This window comes from Sitophilus oryzae, unplaced genomic scaffold (assembly GCF_002938485.1).
Source record: "Sitophilus oryzae breed Bouriz unplaced genomic scaffold, Soryzae_2.0 scaffold_165_pilon_pilon, whole genome shotgun sequence".
Classification (NCBI taxonomy): domain Eukaryota; kingdom Metazoa; phylum Arthropoda; class Insecta; order Coleoptera; family Curculionidae; genus Sitophilus; species Sitophilus oryzae.
In genome coordinates this window covers 1,414,958-1,431,280 of record NW_022146347.1, presented here as the reverse complement: position 1 = coordinate 1,431,280, position 16,323 = coordinate 1,414,958, and the positions used below count along the sequence as shown (strand labels likewise).

Below are 16,323 nucleotides of genomic sequence, written 5' to 3'. Positions count from 1 at the left end.
TAGACTTGGATCAATGCAAATTAATAAAATTGCGTTTATCTGATCAAGCAGGCCGAAATCGACAAAATATCAAGAGATAACTTTTAATCGGCATTAAACTGCTTACATTATTTCGCTAACATGAGAAGACAGTAGCGTACATGCTTTTTTAAAAAAAAATATTCCAGTGATAACCCATATGCACGTCCCTGGTGAATATATCGACACTTTTTTAGCTTTAAAATATGTCGCATTTATAGTAACTTTTACCCTCAAAATTTTATTCGACACGCTAAAAGTACTTGGAAGAAAATTATAATAAATCGAAAAAATATTAAGACTTTAACACCCTGTAGCTACGAAACAAAGCAGAATCGGACCTATGTTGATATGAAAAATAAATCTTATTTTTACATGAGGAATCTCTCCACGAGAGATGGCACATGTTTTTTGAAACACCCTGTATAATAAATAATTGATCATTTAAACAAAATTAAAGGAAATACCGCTATGTTCATGCATGGAGAAGTACCGTATGATCGAGAAAAAACGGCGTCAGCGATGGCTATGGAATGAAGATCGCTGTCATTTTATATGTAAATTTATATAGGAAATGTCATCGATGTTCATTTCCCAGCCAACTGGACGCCGTTTTTTTTCGATCATACGGTAGTTGTTACATTTCCAGCTTTATTAATACTATACTTAGGTATATTTTTGAGATTTTCACTCCAAACTTTTCTAGAGAAATGGTGGCTCACATTTTAATTTTTTTCATATATTACACATACATTGTAGTCTTTTAACTAAATTCTGTGTATTTTTGTGACTGCTACGTTTTGACAATTTTCTATTTCAAAAATTCAGTAATTCAGAAATCATACGTTCCAAATGTTCTTTGAAATATAACTATTTTTAGATTAAATTTTCTTCAGATTTAAAGCTCTTCCAAAATTATAAAATAGCAAATTCGGATAATTTTTTAATTTCAAATATTTATAATGTCCTTTTTAAAATGAAGTAAAAAAGAAATAAACTTTAGCCGACTATACCGGGTGTGTCTTAGAACTGGTTCACACCTCTAACTTTTGTATTTTTTCGGATAAAAAAACGAGATTTGGTTTGTTAGTATAGGCAGAGTATAGGACATAAATCAGGATGGATTGACGTATACAATAATTGTTTTGTGTCACTTCCTGTTTCGCCGGAAATGACTACAACTTGATATTGAAATGACACACTCAGAATTTTTAACTTTATTCGATAGAAAATGACACTCTGAATAGAATAACATATCATATGTCAACTCACTGAATAGAATGACATATATGCCGACTTTTGACAGTTTCGCATATGTTTTATTTGAAATTGTAACATGCGGCAAGTGTGTGGTACCAAATTATTCGTTAAATATGCTTTTTTGAAATATGCTAATGAACCACTCCTGTTCCATTTGAAAAAAATGAGACATGATTAAAAATATTATTTGGGCCCATTCTAACCGGCCAGAACAAGACACGAAAATCATTAGACTATCAAATCTCTTTTTCCACGGCTCCTTGATTAAAAAATATTTTTTAACACAGTCGTGGTACTCTAGATTTAAATTTAAGTTATGATTTTTAAAGCGAAAATGTCAAAAGTTGACATGTGACATGTCATTCTATTCAGAGTGTCATTCTTTATCAAATAAAGTAAAAAAAATGCCAAGGCTGCCATTTAAAAATCAAAAGTTGTACTCGTTTCCGGTAAAACAGGAAGTGACCGAAAACTATTGAATACGTCAATGAAATACAGAGTGTTCTATTTGAAATAACGGAGAAAATATCATATTTAGTATTTACTCACCTTACTTACTGCCATTACTCGTTGACGAGTATTTGCCACGCTTCAGAAGCTGGTTACGCAAGGCGTTTTCGTTCATGAGCTTTTCTGTGACTGAAAAGCCCGATACGTGATGATATGTCCCTTTCGCACTCCGGACTTACAAAAATGTCATTACTTTGTTGCCTCTTTACTTTTTGGTTGTCGTTGTTAACTGAGTTTACAATTCTTCTCCATTGTGTTCTATAGTGCGCTGCTTCCTCCCACTGATCTGCATGCACGCTTATCCCCTTTAAATTTTCATGGAAAATATCCTTGTATCTTTTGAGTTACCCACCCGATTTCTCCGTACCGTCTACAAGCTTATCGTAAAGAAGAGGGGATTTAGTAATCATGACTTAAACGCTCTCGCAGCTAGCTTTTTCAAGGACTGATACGTTTGAGACATTTGGGGGTAAATGTCTCAAACGTATCAGCACTGTATACAGGGTGTTTCAAAACAAATGCGAAAAACTTCGGGAGTGATTCCTGGTTCAAAATAAAGGGTAGTTTGCTTTATAAACGTTGGGTCAAAAGTCAACCATTAGGGAGATATCGCGGTACAAAGATGGCGGAAAAATAATGTTTTTATTCTTTATCTTGAAAACGAAAAACGATAGACTAATGAAATTTTATGGAAGCATTACTGTTATGAAAACATACTTTCTGGTAATTTTCTCACTTTTTTAAAATGATGGAAGGTGTTGAAATAAACTACCCCTATCATTCTTGTTAACGAAATTAAAAAAAAATGCTTATCAAACACATGCAAAAAAATTAATTTGGATAGTTTAGTTTGTTTAGAAACTTTTTTATCTCTTGTGTTTTTTTGATAAAACTCACCGATTTGAAATTAAAAAATAAAATGTAAAGCATTACATATCAGGACAAAAAACATTTTTAGATAAAGAATCTAGTGGGCTGCTCTAATTTTTTTAGGAAAAAATCTAGTCGGCCGCTGTCACTTTTTAGGATGTTTCTAATATTATTTTATTGACATTACTCTACTGCAATACGTTATTATCTAGATTCTTATTATTATCGTTATTATCACTAGATTCTTTATCTAAAAATGTTTTTGATCCTGATATGTAATGCTTTACATGTTATTTTTTAATTTCAAATCGGCGAGTTTTATCAAAGAAACACAAGAGATAAAAAAGTTTCTAAATAAACCAAGCTATCCAAATCAATTTTTTTGCATGTGTTTGATAAGATTTTTCTTTAAATTTCGTTAACAAGAATGATAAGGGTAGTTTATTTCAACCCCTTCCACTCATTTTAGAAAAGTGAAAAAATTACCAGAAAGTGTGCTTTCGTAACAGTAATGCTCCCATAAAATTTCATTAGACTATCTCTTTTCGTTTTCAAGATAAAAAATAAAAACATTCTTTTTCCGCCGTCTTTGTACCGCGATATCTCCCTAATGGTTGACTTTTGACCCAACGTTTATGAAGCAAACTACCCTTTATTTTGAACAAGGAATCGCCTCCTGAAGTTTTTCGCATTTGTTTTGAAACATCCTGTATAATTCTAGTCTATGTCACTAGGTATGATTAGTTAAAAAGACATTAAAACAGTTTTAGTTAAACAGCTTTAATAAATTAACTTAATGATTTTTAACATTGAAAGAGCTTTAAAATATTTGAAAAATTAGTTATAAATGGACATATTTCAAAAACCACTAGATATTAGCATTCCATTTGAATTGCAACCTGGGCCACTGTATCTATCATATTTATTAATAAACGAAAATATATTTTATTTTATAAATATTTAATAAAGAAGAAATGTCAAAGTTGATTGCTAATAGTTTTTTAATAATCTCGCCATAAATGCATTTTCAGTTTAATAATAAAGTTAAATGAACTATTTTCTTTCATTGTTAAGTTTTCATTTTATTTGATTTATTAGATATACTATTATATATTATTGTAATCTGTTGAATTATTCTGCCTTAAAAATACAAGAATAACTGATGATTTTCTCATTTTCTCTTAAAAATATAATATAAAAGATAAACTTATATTTTTCATCATCCTGATCCATCAAAAACTTGATTTCACCCACAAAGGTTAATTAAATACTTTTTATTACAGATATCCGGAACCTAAGGAAGCGACGCATAAAATTAGAGGAAGATCCGATATCATAGAAATGCTTTTCGGTCCAATCGATCAAGAGCTTATTATCGTGAAGAGTTTTTATTTTTTCTTTTACTCTGCATTCGGATCTCTCTTCCCTCTGATGGGTGTCTATTTCAAGCAGATGGGCATGAACGCAACTCAGAGCGGATTTCTTATTGGTAAGGTTTTAATTCAATAATACAAAGTGATAATTGGTGTATCTGTCCAAAAAATCCTATATTGATGTTTTGCCACTGAAGAAGGTTGTAATTTATTTTTATATTGATTATTTTTTTTAAATGGTGTAGTTTAAAATTCGAAAAAGATATAATGTTTTGAAAATAGATTTGTGTGTCTAGAAACTTCTATCTTTTTTTAATCTTTTTAAAGTTACTGCTATTTTTGATGTAACTTTTATATCAATTTGTAGTAAATGATGTCTAGAGATTGACCTCGCCACCATTATCATCGATTGTCATACCTCAGCCGTCTTTGACGCCGTTTTTTTTATCATACGGTACTACGGTCGTATTTGTTACAAGTGTACCTACATACTAGCGATGGGAACTATCGAATGAATTAGACTATCGAATGGTTACTGAATGAATGATTTCAACTATCGAATGGTTTTATTCGAATAAAATCATTCATTCATTTGTATACTAAAGCATATGTGACAACCTCGCCGGGCGACTAAATGGTTATCGTTGCGCCACGACTATCGAATGCTTTTGATAAATGAAATTTAGTATTCGTTTGATCTGTGTGTGCGTCAGTGTATTATTAGTTCTTCCAAATTTTTATAACTTCGCCTTGTAAATACTATGCTATTTTTGCGTTTATTAAAATATTTAAAATACTAAAATAATCGTTTTTTTTTTAAATTGACAATTGTGTGCGAAGTAGTCAAAATTTTTCCGAAAATTTGTGTGATTTTCCGTAGCCCGATCTTTCAATTATTTAATTTTATATGGTATATTATGGTTAGGTTAGATTGCATTTTTTTAAAGGGAAATTTTGAGAAGTAGCAATTTTTAACAGAGATGAGATGACCTTACAATTAATTTTAAAAATACATATTTGTATTTTAGATGTTTTAATAATATGAATTAGTTGAACTTAATAATCACATTAAAGTAATGTGGTTAAGTAAATTGTTGTCGAACTCAAATTTTGGGGTGAGAAAATTAAATTGAAAGTTTTACACGTGCCAATTTAAAAAAAAAGTTAAGAATGTTTGTATTTTGTTTATGCTAATTCTCTTACATGTAGTTTTTTGCGAAGAAATATTTCATTTATGTTTTAAAGTAAATGCCAGCAAAAGTAAATATTATTTTTAAATAATAATATAAGGTAATAAAAAGTAATATAAATAATTTTGATTTCTAATTTTTTATTTATATTTTCCTTCCATTACACTGCATGCTTAGAAAATTAATAAATGTTTATATTTCATGATTTTAAAATTTGTTGTTAACATAACAAACCCCTGTACCGAAAGTACCGGGAATTCCCGGCTCTTTCGAGACATCAGAGAACCGGGACTCGAAATTATTAATTCCCGGTTCTTTCGGTACTTTCGGGACTCGGTAATAATAATTAAAAGCATACTTTTTGTTACGACCATTACTTTTTTTTAGCGAAAGACTTTTGATACTTTCTAGCGGTCGAAATCAAACTCTTCTAAATAAATAGCAATGCTGTCTTTTAATGCTCTTAGTTCATATTTCTGAAGTTATTTTGAAGTTTCTATAATGTTTATTAGCAATTATTGTAGTTTAAATATGTTATTTTATTATTAGTATAATATTGTTAAATGTTTTAGTTATATTTTTTTGTGTTATGTTTTTATAGGCTTTTGTATTTTTAATTAAAAATGTTAAGTTTTTTTTTCAAATTTAGTTAAGTTGGTGTCGAGGTTGGTTGATGTTGTTTGATGTAATTTTTAAGCTACCTATGTGTTTTTTTTCGCTTGTGTTCATTATTTGTGTTCATGTTTACTTCCTCAAGACTTAATAAGTTGACATTATTTTCATTTGAAACTCAATTTTTTATCGGTTTTTACTTTTGATAATCATTCCTTGCTTGCTAATTACTACCAATTAGGGTTCACCATCACAGAATCGGAACTCGGTAACAATAATTAAAAAAATATTTTTTTGTTACGTGAGAAAGTCCTTTGATGACTTGATTGTCTTTGATTACTATTGTTCTTGCTTGTTTTCTCCTTTGAAGTTCCTATAATATGTGTTTTAAATGTTTTAATAGATATTCGCATTTTTAATTCAATATTTTAGTTAAGTTGGTTTATGTTGTTTGATATGAAATTTAAGTTACCTATACTTTTTTCTTGTGTTCATGTTAATTTTATCATGACTGATTACTTAATAATTTGATATTATTTTCATTAAAAATTCATACAGAATTTTCAATTTTTTATCCATTTTACTTTGAAAAACCATCCCTTCCTTTCTGATTGGTGAACTGCACCACCAATGAACAAAAATTAGTCGAAAGTACCGAAAGTACCGAAAAAAAATCGAGAAATCAGAGTATATTTAAGTCATTCTAGGTATAATTTCTTCCGACAAGAATGTAGTTAGACTCACGTTTGAGAATCCAAACGAGATCAATCGAGTCGCGTCGCCTACGTAGTAATCTAAGTCTCTCTATATAAAATATAAATGTTTTTCAAAGCTAATAACTGTGCTCTTTATGTCGTTTTTGTTTCAAGGTTTTCGTCCATTCGTCGAATTTCTAGCTGCTCCGTTCTGGGGCAGTCTGGCGGATCGCTGGCAAAAAGGAAAGATACTGCTGCTCGCCTCTATAGCCTCCTGGATAATATTTACCGTCCCTCTGGGTTCTATACAACCTCCCGCCGTGTCTTGCATGGACAAAGTAAACTCTTCGGACACCCTTACCATTCCCGAAGTGAGTCAACGGCTAATCAACAAAAGATCGATAGAGTTAGAGAAAGTACCTGAATTTGTACATCATACCGATGATCCTATAGAATTAGTAACGTAAGTATTATACAGTTCCCGCAACTAAAGATAAACCCACACGGGGTTTCGCAGACCCAAGAGCGTGAGCTTAGATATAGCTACCTATTTATTCTCACACTCTAAAATAATTATTCGAATTATTTCACGCGACACTGTTATTGTGTCCAAGTGTTCATTATCTGTCCAAGTGTTCTTTGGTAAAACACTGAATTTTTTTATGAACTACAAATAATCGTAAGAAAAATTGATTTTTTCTATATTTAATCTTAAGCGGCACTAGAATGTTTTTTCACTTAAGTAATGACTTAAAAAAAATAATATTTTCTTAAAAAAATCTAAGCCAATAATATGTTATTTGCTTAGATGTCTCATTTACACTTGGTTATTATGTAATGTAAGATAATAAAAGCCATGGTCCAATAAGTTTATAATCAAAATAGAATTTAATATTTAAGTAAAGTTATTTTCATTAGCTTTAATCAGATTATATTTTTCTATAATTCTTTTTTCACTTAACATAATCATCATTTTAACTTTTTTATTTGACAAATATTTCTACCATAATTTTTACTACTATTGGGTACACTGGCTTAATATTTGGATACATCCCACTTCTGATGTTAACTTTAGATTAATTTAGACCCTAAATGAAAAATTAACCCCAGATAAACCACTTTTATTATTAATAAATAGATGCCTTTATTGTCAAAAAATTTTACAATTTGTAGACACAGATATCATATAGCTTGTGCTATTGATGAAAATTTTACGTACGCAATTTAACTTATTAGATAATATTTTTTTTAATAACTAAATCTGCTACACCTTCAACAACTTTCAAACGAGTCGAGTAAATGAAAAATCATATTTAGGGAATGCAATCCCGCAAATGCGGGATCCCGCTGAGATTCCGCGGGATCAAAGTTGCGGGATTTACCGTGCGGGATCTGCGGGATTGACACATTACTACTGGGTAACCGAATACTTAAAGCCCCTTACGCCTTGGCCATTAAAAATAAGTTAAACAAACACGTTAGTTTTTAGATTTCTTTCTGGCGTATGTGCGTAAGCAGCGTAAGTGAAGAAAAGTGTTTAACTTTACTTGTGGACAATTTCGTCAAATAAACTGCCGGACATAATTATCGGGACAAGCAAAATTTTAAGGTAAATTTAAAGTTGAATATCTCTTGAACCAAAAAAGATTTTGGGATGTGGTTGGGACCAGGTTTTAAATGCATCTATTGTGACTAAGATGCTATGTGGTTTTCGAAAATATATTTAGCGAATAATCGTATACAGGGTGTTTTACAAGAGTGTGAAAATTTAGTCAAGAATCTTTTTTTCCGCAAATTTACAATTCTTAAAAAATCGAGATTTTTACCAAGTACGACAGTACGACTAATCTGTATTGAAATTAGAAAAAACAATTTGGTCGTTTTTTAATTTTTTATTTTGTTTTCAGGAAAATACGACGTTTTTTCGAAAAATATGCATTTTTAGTCATACTTTGTACATTCTGCATATACCAAAAAATTATTGATATAGAGTGTATCTAAAAGCAGATAACTAACACAAGTTAAAAAAAAACATCAGAATAATATTTTTATTTATAAAATAAGTAGATAAATTATAATAAATAAGTTTATTTAATATTAAATATATTCTTTGAACACCTTGTATACATCAGTCCAAATTTCTGTACAGCTAGTATAAGATACACGCTATATCAACATATTGTGGGCCTATGCAATGCCTTTTGTACCATTTAGGACCAAATGTATGACTATAAATGCATATTTTTCGAAAAAACCTCGTATTTTCCTTAAAACAAAAAATTTTTAAAAACCCACTAAATTGTTTTTTTTCCAATTTCAATACAGATTAGTCGTACATAGTTAAAATTTCGATTAATTGCATAAAACCATTATATTAGCAAGTTTAATAGGTTAAGTACAAAGAGGAGCATTTATTGTTTACAATCCCGCAATTTTGCGGATCCTGCGGAATTGATTGCTTTAATCCCGCGGGTTTGCGGGGTTGAGATTTTGGTGCGGGATTGCATTCCCTAATCATATTAGACCCTTTTTCTAGATCGTTCAATTTCCTACAAGAACCTGTATTGATGTTTATATTATGCTAATTTGTTAGAACACAATACAATTTAAAAAAAATAAAACAATTTCCTCCTGTTATTTAAATGGGAAATAGAAAATCAAAGAGATCATAAAAAAAAGAGCTCAAAATTTACCAGCATTTTTTCATCATCGTGAACGATATTTTCACGGTAACTAAAAAGAAAAAAAATATATTTTTTTTGGTGCACCGTACACATCATACTTCAACAAGATTGGAGTAACGGAACGACGCGCAACGGATGCATATAAACTCCCTTGTAGATTGCATACATTTATGTATGTATATGTTACTGTGAAATTTCGAAATAAGTGCATGTCAACGTTCACCGGCCAATGTCCGCAAACAACAAGCGTGTTGGTGAAAGACCGAGATTTATTAATTTCGTCATAAATTCGGACTTATTCGGACTTTTACTTTTTTGAATTGAAAACTATCGGTTATAACTACAAGCAGATATTCAGAAAACATCACAATTCGTTTTCGATGCTCGCGCACAAGAAAAATAAAGAATCACAAAAACAGGTTGAAACCAAAACAATCAAAAGTGAGTGGCACGACTAAGTTAGCATTCGGTTTCAACTTTTTTTCCTTGATTTTAAAATTTCGACGGTATTGAGGTATAATTATATTTTATTCCAGATACAGTCGTAAAATTAGAGCGGTTCGTCCATATCTGTATGCCGGACAATCCCCAGTAAACGTGAACTTCGCTTCCAACTACAAACAGAAAGAGCACGAATCATGGGTCAAGCCTATCATATCTTCAATCGTTTACCGCACTCAAGATATCCAAAAAGCTTTTTTCCTATTGATGTTGCTGGTTGTAATCGGTGAATTCTTTGCTGCTCCGGCGATCACGCTTGCTGATTCGGCAGTGCTTACTTTGTTGGGCGAAAATGCTGACACGTATGGACAGCAACGGATGTTTGGATCGCTAGGATGGGCTGTAGCTATGTTTTTCGTGGGTAAGTTATTTAAATAAGAATATAAAAGTCGTTTTAAAGTCATATTAAATTTATTTTGAGGAGCAAATAGTTTTACTAATTCAGGCATAAACTGTACTATAATTATTGTATATCATCGATATATCTATATCATCGATCGATAAGTTTTGAATGGCAGCCTAATAAATCAGACATTCTTACATTTGCAATATAAATTAAATCTAATCGGTCGTAAAACTGCAAGATAAACAGAAGGTTCGTTACTCACTTTTTGTTTATTTTGTAGTACGCCAAGGTTAAAGTTGCACGAATTATAACTGCTGGTACCTTCCAGCCTCCTGTCAGCTGAGAAATTTCCTCGGTCGGTTTATTTTATTTGTTTATGGTTGGAGACCTCAATCCAACCATAAACAAATAAAATTAAAACGTCTTAATTAATAATATACTGATTATTATTAAAACTTTTTAATACCCAACCTTTTATCCAGAAGTAAACAAATTAGTTTTATTGTGCGATTAAAGTGCCGAGCCTGCTTCTTCCAGCTAATTTCGAATCGTACTTGAGCTTCTCCAACGGCCTTGTCTGGATCAACAACATCGGTTGGTGACGAGTCCGCCACAAAATGCTGAGAAACCAACATTCCGGAATTTGTTACATGATGAAACACGTTTAGTATGTGACCAGTATCACATATCTTAATGTTGCGCAATACTATGTTAAAGTTCAAAAACTTTACTTTTCACTTCTATTGGGGCAGACTGTTTTAATATTTGGATACATCCCACTTCTGATGTTAACTTTAGATTCTTTTAGACCCTAAATGAAATAATTAACCCCGGATAAACCACTTTTATTATAACATCGTACAGCTTGTGCTATTTTAATATTGACGGGTACTCTGGTACTCTCGTACTGGTGTGTAGTCGGTGCGGTCGCGATGCCTCTCCCGTCGGTGGTAATCTAGAGCATCCTTGCGCATGCTGATCTCGCTCGGCTATACTGCTGTCATGTTGTCATTTTTGTCATATGTTTATGTATCTTTATCAGATACTGCAAAAAATGAGAGGCGGCTTTCTTCAGACAATTGCAGCTGACAATTTTCTAAGAAAGCCGTCATGATAGTCATGACGGAGTGATGAAGTCATGATAGAATAAATATATCTAGTTGATTTATTCTATCATGACGAATAAATGAATACACGAATAGTTTTGATTGTCGAATTACTAATTCGATAATTTTCGACGAATGGTTTATCACATATTGAATGAATTGCAACTATCGAATGTTTCAATATAATATAGTCTAAATAAATACTACTGATTGGTTTTTTTTTCCAGGTATCGCTCTAGATCATTCTACTTCCTTCCCGAACCATCCCTGCAATCCAAACAAAAAAGAAAGGAACTACACCATTTGCTTCGCTACGTTCTCGGTTTTGATGGGGGCCGCTCTCATCACAGCTACACAAATCAATTTCAAGTACGAGGAACCCGTGTCTCAGCCTGCCGAGGATAGACGACAAGAACCTTTATCGAAAGAGGACCAAATGCAAGCCCAGCTAGCCGAACAACTGAATTTGCCTTCGTTGGCCGATACGAGGGCGTCGAATTTTATACCACCTGTCAAAGAACAAAAGGTAAATTATAGTTTAAAAATCATATACATTAAAACGCTTGCGTTGATTGCGTCATATTTCTCTCATGAATAATTTTAATGTAAAAAAATCATGATTCATGAAATGTTTTTGCAATTTTTGAAGATGTGAGACACGTTTTTTTGAAAAGTCGAAAGTTGTATGTCTATACCGCGAAGATCTCCGAAACAGTAAAATACCTTCAAAAAGATGTTCATTATTTTAATTCCCCATCTAACAAAAAAATAAAATACAGGGTCTACCATTAAAAAAAAACGAACATATTTTAGATTTTAGAAAGTTTGGCATGGAATTTTGAACAGTCTGTATGATTTAAGTACGATATTTATAATAAAGTAATTACAGACCAACTATAGTAAGTATATAGCATAGTTTTCATTCGAGGAAACATCTTATAATAATTGTAATGATTTAAAAAGATACTGAAAAAATATATTTTTTTCATTTATTTATATCTCTGAAAATATAAAAACAAATTTAATAATATATTCAAATCAGAAAAGAAGCCAAAAGTGCATAATATACAAGATGTTCTTTTAATAAACGAATTCCAATCTACTGAGACTTTTTTGAGCGACCCTGTAGAAGTTAAAATATTTTTTTCTGAAATAGGGGCCCTATTACATACTTTAGATATACAGGGTGTTTCAAAACAAATGCGAAAAACTTCAGGGGGTGATTCCTTGTTCAAAATAAAGGGTAGTTTGCTTTATAAACGTTGGGTCAAAAGTCAACCATTAGGGAGATATCGCGGTACAAAGATGGCGGAAAAATAATGTTTTTACTTTTTATCTTGAAAACGAAAAGAGATAGACTAATGAAATTTTACGGAAGCATTACTGTTATGAAAACACACTTTCTGGTAATTTTTTCACTTTTTTTAAATGAGTGGAAGGGGTTGAAATAAACTACCCCTATCATTCTTGTTAATGAAATTTAAAGAAAAATCTTATCAAACACATGCAAAAAAAATTAATTTTGATAGTTTAGTTTATTTAGAAACTTTTTTATCTCTTGTGTTTTTTTGATAAAACTCACCGATTTGAAATTAAAAAATAAAATGTAAAGCATTACATGTCAGGACAAAAAACATTTTTAGATAAAGAATCTAGTGGGCAGCTGTAATTTTTTTAGGAAAAAATCTAGTCGGCCGCTGTCACTTTTTAGGATATTTCTAATATTGTTTTATTTGACATTACATTGTTTGAAAAATTTATTATTTGATATTATTAATTTATTTTGGCACAAATGACTCTGGAGTATGTACTTTCAGTAAAGTTTTGAGTCTAGCCCTAATGAGCCACCCTTGTTCCGTTTGAAAAAATTGAGATATAATTAAAAATACGATTTGGGCATCTTTTAACCAGCCAGGACAAGACACGTAAAACATTAGACTATCAAATCTATTTTTCCAAGACTTCTTGATTAAACATTAGTTTTTTAGTGTTTTTAACACAGCCTAGATTGAAATCCACTCTAGATTGAAATTTACAATATGATTTTTTTTAGCTAAAATGTCAAAAGTTGACTTATGTCATTCCATTCAGAGTGTCATTTTCAATCTAATAAAGTAGAAATATACCGAGGGTGCTATTTAAAAATCGAAAGTGGTAGTCATCCACTGAAACACGAAGTAACCAAAAACAATTGAATACGTCAATCAATCCTAATTTGTGTCCTATACTAACATACCAAATCTCATTTTTTTATCTGATAAAATAACAAAGTTATAGGGCCCAAAGTTTTATAGACACTTTCGCGACGCACCTAGACAAAAAAATAATTGTTTATTATTTTAGGTTATTTAGTTACGATTATTTCACGTATTCTTAGATTCTAGAGACAAGTTTCTAAATTTACTGTGTTAATTGTTGCAATGGTTGATTAGACAAAACGTTTAGAAGTACAGTGCGGTTGAAAAAAAATACTACAAGGATTCCGAATTTAATAACTTTTTACATAAAAACAATTATTTTCTATAAAGTCTATTTTACTAAAAATTTGCGGTTAAGTAACATTTTTTAATCTATCTTTTATCTCTTTCAGACGAAAATCTTCGCCCAAACGACAAGAGAAATACCAGAATGGGTCACCGTACTCGCCCAGTTCAAGAACCTAAAATGCGCTTCGTTCCTGTTCGTCGCCTGGTTCATGGGCTTCGGGATCGGTCTCATCTTCACCTTCCTGTTCTGGCACTTGCAGGACTACGGTGGCACCCCCACGCTGTTCGGCGTCGCTTCTGTGATAAACCACATATCGGAAATATTCGCCTACTTCTTTAGTTTTAGGTTAATCAGACAAGTGGGGCACGTGAAGGTGCTGTGCCTGGGATTGATTGGGAATACGCTGAGGTTTTTGTACATATCGTACCTTACTAATCCGTGGTGGGTTCTGCCGTTCGAGTTTATGCAGGTAAGTGTTTTAAAATTCATCCGTGAAAACAGTTGAATATTAAAAAAATCGTCTAGAATGGCGGATGTAAAAGCAGTTTTATAAGACAAATATGTTTTACCTTTAATACATTACGAAATATCCACTGCCTGGCCCACCATCTACGATATTTTTTGTCGTTTTTGATACAGTTCGGAACTCATATACTAGTTGTTAATACGGCGCTGGCAACTCTTACATTTGGGTTAGTATTTACATGTGGGGAAATGAATCGCTAGGGATCTTATTAAGTCGGAGTAAGAAAAATGCAACGGTGTGCTGTTGCGGCGTTGCCACATTTTTCAGCGATATAAGTACGCCTTTTCCTGTCTAATGGAGTAAAATCAAGGTCGATAGGCGCTTATTTTTAAGGTCTTTTTCGGAAAGATAATTACATAAAAGCATTAAATATGTTTCTGGGCATCTGAAATTGAGTTATAACGTTAGGATGACCATTTTCTTAATGAGAAAACGTTAGTAATCGCGGTAATTTTTACTGAAAAACTACTTTAGATATTGAAATTTTTTCGGAAAGTTCGGATCGTTGACAAGATGTTTAAATGAAAATAAAATCGACAGGTTTGTTTCTTTTCCGTTCAAGAAATTTAAAAAACGCGTCCATGTACATTTAGTGCATAGCAATTTCAGCAATCGTGTAAGTTTTTATACAGGGTGGTCCATCGAAAACGTTCCGCAAGGCATAACGGCCAGGATATTTTTTTTTCAAAAAATCCAAAAACACGTCAATTTGGTTTGTGAGGGGGACAACTTTTGCCCCAAAAATGATTGCAAAATCTTCAACCCTCTAAGCGGGGGTGTCATCCCTCAACTTTTTTCAAATGGGAAGGGGGGTCAAGTGGTACCGCAATAAAAACGACTTTTTATTCTCTATACTTTCCCGCTTCGTTTTAGAAAATCGGTCGAGTCATTGAGAAAATATAAAGGATTGAAATTTGAAAAGTTTATTTAAACATTTATCAGAGTAAATGATAAGGATATATTCCTTCGACCAATTTGCTGTTTTTTCTTATTATTTCTAGATGTTTACGCATTTTTTCACTTGCCACAAGGTTGAACGATCAGGCGCGGCAGTTGCTAGATAGCTGTTCTGTGACTTGTGCGTAGAAGTTCTTCTCAATATCGTTAAACTGACCTAAAATAGAATTTCCAAAAATACCAGCCGACACGTTCAACTTCTGAGGGTTTTGTGTGTGCACCTCGTGAAAAAACCCTCAGCCCAGTACCAACAGTTATGCCGATTAACTACACGAAATTATTATCATTCGCCACTCGTCACTCACAGTTTCACAAAATTGCAAGCGACGATCAAAATCGACTTCGTTGAGTTCTTGTACCAACTGAATTTTGTACGGGTGGAACTTGGTGGTGTTTTTTTTAATATGCTTTGGACACTGGTACGATTCACGCCGGCTAATTTTGCATTGGCTAATTTTCTTGTACTCAGCGTACTATCCATAGCAACTTGGCCCAATACGAATACCTCCATAGCTTCATTTTTTAGTACAGGGTTTTCCCTCTGCCTCTTTTATTCATAACGGAACCAGTTTAGCGAAATTTTGCTAATAACTCGCGAACAATTTTGCCATAAAGGTGTTTTTTCAGGATGGCATGCATTGAATATCTGCGGAACCCGATTGCTACATTCATTATTTCTAAAATATAGATTATTTCCACTTTTTCTGCAAGTGAGTACACCATAATTGTTAAAAAGTTTAACGATATTGAGAAGAACTTCAACGCACAAGTCACAGAACAGCTATCTAGCAACTGCTGCACCTGATCGTTCAACCTTGTGGCAAGTGAAAAAATGCGTAAACATCTAGAAACAATAAGAAAAAACAGCAAATTGGTCGAAGGAATGTATCCTTATCATTTACTCTGATAAATGTTTAAATAAACTTTTCAAATTTCAATCCTTCATATTTTCTCAATGACTCGACCGATTTTCAAAAACAAAGCGGGAAAGTATAGAGAATAAAAATCTCTTTTCATTGCGGTACCACTTGACCCCCCTTCCCATTTGAAAAAAGTTGGGGGATGACACCACCGTTTAGAGGGTTGAAGATTGTGCAGACTTTTTTAGTTTGAGTGATAGACGAGAACTCCCGGCTTTAATCACCGTTTTATTCATCGTAAGTAGTTCTGTGATCCAGTCTTTAGTTC

The 16,323-nt window shown here is 32.2% G+C and overlaps 1 protein-coding gene across 2 annotated transcripts in view; it reads left to right on the top strand.

The window, feature by feature from the left end:
* The window catches only part of LOC115880853 (major facilitator superfamily domain-containing protein 6), a 32,240-nt gene that overhangs the window by 1,264 nt on the left and 14,653 nt on the right, over nucleotides 1-16,323 (top strand). For both annotated transcript variants that reach the window (XM_030898167.1, XM_030898168.1), the window contains exons 2-6: nucleotides 3,942-4,147; nucleotides 6,703-6,991; nucleotides 9,749-10,074; nucleotides 11,393-11,691; nucleotides 13,756-14,121. In XM_030898167.1, the coding sequence (XP_030754027.1) occupies nucleotides 3,942-4,147; nucleotides 6,703-6,991; nucleotides 9,749-10,074; nucleotides 11,393-11,691; nucleotides 13,756-14,121 (1,486 nt within the window). The remainder of the gene's footprint in view (nucleotides 1-3,941; nucleotides 4,148-6,702; nucleotides 6,992-9,748; nucleotides 10,075-11,392; nucleotides 11,692-13,755; nucleotides 14,122-16,323) is intronic.